Source organism: Triticum aestivum, chromosome 2B (assembly GCF_018294505.1).
Source record: "Triticum aestivum cultivar Chinese Spring chromosome 2B, IWGSC CS RefSeq v2.1, whole genome shotgun sequence".
Taxonomy (NCBI): domain Eukaryota; kingdom Viridiplantae; phylum Streptophyta; class Magnoliopsida; order Poales; family Poaceae; genus Triticum; species Triticum aestivum.
In genome coordinates, this window is record NC_057798.1 from 483277583 (window position 1) to 483281984 (window position 4402).

The following is a 4402-nucleotide window of genomic DNA, read 5'->3' on the forward strand; positions in this document are numbered from 1 at the left end:
ACGGTGTGTTGTGTTTTCGGGAAAGAACCCAACAACTGTTGGCTTTTCTTCTTCTTTCTTTAAAGAAAAAAAAAAGAAACATGCTTGACTCTGTGCATGTAGTGACATGATCATATGTGTCCCACAGCCGCGCCAAATGCAGAAAAGGTCAACAATCAGAGAAGGAAACATCAACAATCAGCTAGCGAATCACTTCCCTGTTCCCTGCAAGAAGAACTTCCCCTTTTTACGATAAAAAATGATTGATCGCACTTGCACGTCAGCAGCACCTGAACCTGAGAGAGCAAGACTCGCATACACCGGACTACATACAGGTTCATGACATCTGCATTCTGCAAAGGCAAAGCGTAACAGCAGGCAATCTTCATAACATTGTAAAACATGGGTCAGTCAGTTAGTTCTGCAGATAAATATTTCACACAGAGTAGAAGCTGATGATAAGAGTACTTTTAACACATATAATCATTCAGGCTGCTGGTGCTGCTGGGCACAGTCTGGCAAAAAAACAACCCTGATAGAGGCCACACGATTTAGCAAACACGCCACAATTCTTGGCACAAACGACATCAGACCAGATGGTGTTCTTGTAACTAGATAAAGAGACATGAAATTATGTGGCTAGCACATGGTACAGGGCGGGAGCTTATCATAACTAGTTACTAATTATACTCCTAGAGATCTCACTTTGATAAACGATTGCCAATAAATTACTGCCTAGACATATAGTTCCTGCTTGCATTCAATATAAGCTAAGTTGTTGCAATGTAACCCTAACACATACCAATAGAAACTGTTTGAATCACCAATGCCTGGACCTGTTATTCAGTCTCTCATTACTGGCTCTCTTCTTCATTGTCATCGTCCTCTTCCTCCTCCTCCTCATCGCTCTGCTCACCGTCGCTGGCAGCTGCAGAGTCTGCCATATTGTTCTCATGGTACTGATAATGCGGGCGGAGGGCAGGGCGGTGATGGTGTCTGCTACCGTCGCTGGCACGGTACCGGTCATGGTGATTGCTGCTCGTCCGGGCATCAGGAAACGGTGCCATTCTTCTCGATGTGGAATCTGGTACGGACGCCATCCTCCTAGATGAGCCACCAACAGTGGCGGCACCTACCTGGGAGTGGGAGGCAGCCGCAGCGGGAGAGATGTGGCTCTTGCCCTGTGAGAGCTCCTTCTGCGTATTGAGGAAGAACTGCACGCGTTGCGACTCAAGCTCCCGTGCGAAGTCCAGACGCTGGCGCTCCATCTCGGCGGCCTGCTCCAGCTTCGCTGTCTCCACGCGCTCGTAGGCCTCACCAAGGCGCCGTATCGCCTGCGCTAGCTCTCGCATGCCCTGAGAACGGTCGCCGCCGCTGAAGCCATCCACGCGCCCCTCGTCCGTCCTCCTCCTCTTGCCATTCGCCGCCTGAAGCGCAGGCTCCGGCGGGAACCCGTCGGACGACTCAGACGAAGCCGACAGCTCCGGAGACGGCGCCCTCCGCTTGACGGGCGCCGAGGCCGGCATCAGCGGCGTGCGGCTGCGCTGGGGGAAGCCCGCGCGCAGCGCTGTGGGCACCGCGTTCCGTCCATTAGGGTGGGCGGCCGGCTTCTGGTTGTAGGTGGGCGCGAGGAGCACGTCGAGGCGGTCGTAGAACTGCCACGACGAGACCGGCTTGGCCCTCTCGATCTTGTACTTCTTCTTGAGCGTGTCGATGCGGTTCTTGCACTGCACGTCGGACTTGGGGGCCTTGGAGTAGTTGTCCCGGGAGGAGACGGCTTCGGCGACCTCCTGCCACTGGGGGTGGCGGAGGCTGCCGCGGCCGAGCGCGACGAAGCGCTCCCCCCAGGCGTCGATGAGCGCGGAGGTGGCGCCCTCGCTCCAGGCATCCTCCCTGCCCCCGCCCCCGCCGCCGCCGCCGCCGCTGCCGCCGTGGCTGGGGTAGGACCCGTGCTTCTGGATCGGGAGCGCGAGCGTCAGGGGCCCGCCGGGCGGCGCGGAGGCGACGGTGACGGGATCGGCGACGGGGAGCGCGGAGGCGACGGGAAGCGGCGAGGAGGAGGCCGGCGAGAGGGAGGGCGAAGGGGAGTTGTCGTCGTCGTCCATGGCGGCGGATCGGGGAGGGATTGGGGATCTAGGTTGGAACCGATCTGGGGTTGTAGGTCAGGGGTCGGTGGTGGTGCGGCGGTGCCGGCGGTGTGGGGCTGTCGTGCTTTGAGGGGGTCCGTCCGGTTGGGACTCGGCGCGGCGGGTTGACTTGGGCCAGGCCGGGGGCGATGGGCTCAGGCTGGCGCCGGGGTGGGTTAGGTCGGGTCGGAGAAAACGGCCGGCGGTGGGGGGTATTTTGGGCTTCCTGCAGCCTGACGCGTCGGCCGGCAGGCAGGAAGACCGGTCGCCACGTTCCACTTCCACCCATTGTTCCTCGGAGTCGGAAGAGTCTCCTGTCCTGTCCAGCCGGAAAACAAGCCAACACCACTTTTGATGCACTAGCAGGGTGTAGGAGCGTGAGGCGACGACGAGTTCTCGTCGTCGTCTTTTCGATTGCTCGCTCCGGTTTAAAGGTCCTGTCTTATTTTTTATTTTATCTTTCATTTTACTAGTCTAAGTAGTCTTATTTCTATTGCTCTTTATCATATGTTTAGATATTGAGATGCATTAAATCGTTGCATACAAGAATTAAGAGAAAATTCATCAATGCATCTAAAAGTCCTTGGTCATTTAGTGATCATGTATGCATGCGCTGTAATTAATGCATCGGTAAACATGATTTTATTATAAAATAGCGAGCTCCACACACTTTGTTACAGAATTAGGAAGGTGTTGGTTAAACCGGTCATAATGAAAGTATCATACATGTCAATTAGATATTTTTTTTATCATAATTTAATGAAAAAAGAGAAGATTGAGTATCATAATATGACCATGCATGACAATAAATGAGATCACTATGATAATATGCACTGTAAAGGTGGTATCATACACTAGTATCATGTGCATAATAGTAGTACACGACACTTCCTATTGCTAGCAGTCTTAGAGAATCTACAACTAGAGTGATCAAATATGATCTCCTAGATGTCCGCGGACGCATCCGGGTGGCTTGCCCCTTAAATGTTTGTCTTTGCAATCATAACTCTTACTTTTGAAATACCGATTCATGCAAATATGTACATGTCGATCGTTTGGTGATACAAATACACACACCAATAAATATTACACACAATAAAATTTATCAGTACATAAAAATACATAGTTCAAATATAAAATTTATTTGGCGTGCATAATTCAAACCTAAAATTCATTGATTTTCAGTGTGGGTTCATATATGCTTCATAAGATTATTATTGATCTCGAAGTTGTCGATCTCTAAAAAGTTCACGACATACTTCACATCTTGTTTCGGGAGGCGGACATGTACCCCGGGCCTCTCAAAATCATGTATGTGGACTGCCCCTCTGTTCTCATCCATCACAATCATATTGTGTAAGATTACACAACATGTCATCAACTACCATATGTCTATGGTTCCTATATCATTGTAGATCCACGAACAATACTCCGAATACACTCTACACATCATTTATTGCACCTTCTTGCATTTCTGCAAAGAGACATTGTCTTCTACCTCGAGGATCGGATATAGTCTCACAATCGCTGCCCACCGAGCATAAATACCATCAGAAAGGTAGTACCCCATTTTATAGTTGGGCTCGTTTGACGGTGTACTTGCATGCTCAAGCATCCCCATCACAAAGTTCTTGAACAACGGAGGTCTTTGGAGCACACTGATATCATATTGAGAACTAGTCATGCCAAAAAAAGCATGTTAAATCCACATGTCCTTTGATTCCACTACTTGATGGTGGCCTCTTTGGTGTGATCTTGGTACTACTGTCTAAGTAAACCTTTATTTATGGTGTTGTCCTACGGTGCCCTCCGTCTCACGCAAACGTGAGGGGTCCCCGCTGTAGGGTGTTGCAATACGTTCATAATTTGCTTATTGTCGGTTGCCAGAGTGACAGAAGCCTGAACACAGATAAATTGGTTATTGCGTATGGGAGTAAAGAGGACTTAATACTTAATGCTATGGTTGGGTTTCACGACCTTAATGATCTTGGTAGTTGCGGATGCTTGCTAGAGTTCCAATCATAAGTGCATATGATCCAACTAGAGAAAGTATATTAGCTCATGCCTCTTCCTCATATAAAATTGCATGAATGATTACCGGTCTAGTTATCAATTGCCTAGGGACAAATGACTTTCTTGTTGACAAAAGCTATCTAGTTTTATTACCTTGCAATTTATTCATAGTTTTATTCTCACAAAGTACATGTAGTTTTATTCTTGCAAAATAGTTTCATACTTGTTTTAGGTAAAGCAAACATTAAGTGTGCGTAGAGTTGTATCGGTGGTCGATAGAACTT

The 4402-nt window shown here is 49.2% G+C and overlaps 1 protein-coding gene across 1 annotated transcript; it reads right to left on the reverse strand.

Annotated features, from left to right (window-relative positions):
- Window positions 1-548: 548 nt before the first annotated feature.
- Window positions 549-2438, reverse strand: LOC123045579 (trihelix transcription factor ASIL2). The gene has a single exon (XM_044468688.1). It carries the CDS (start codon window positions 2082-2084, stop codon window positions 834-836), a length of 1251 nt encoding a protein of 416 aa, XP_044324623.1. The 5' UTR covers window positions 2085-2438; the 3' UTR covers window positions 549-833.
- Window positions 2439-4402: the final 1964 nt, after the last annotated feature.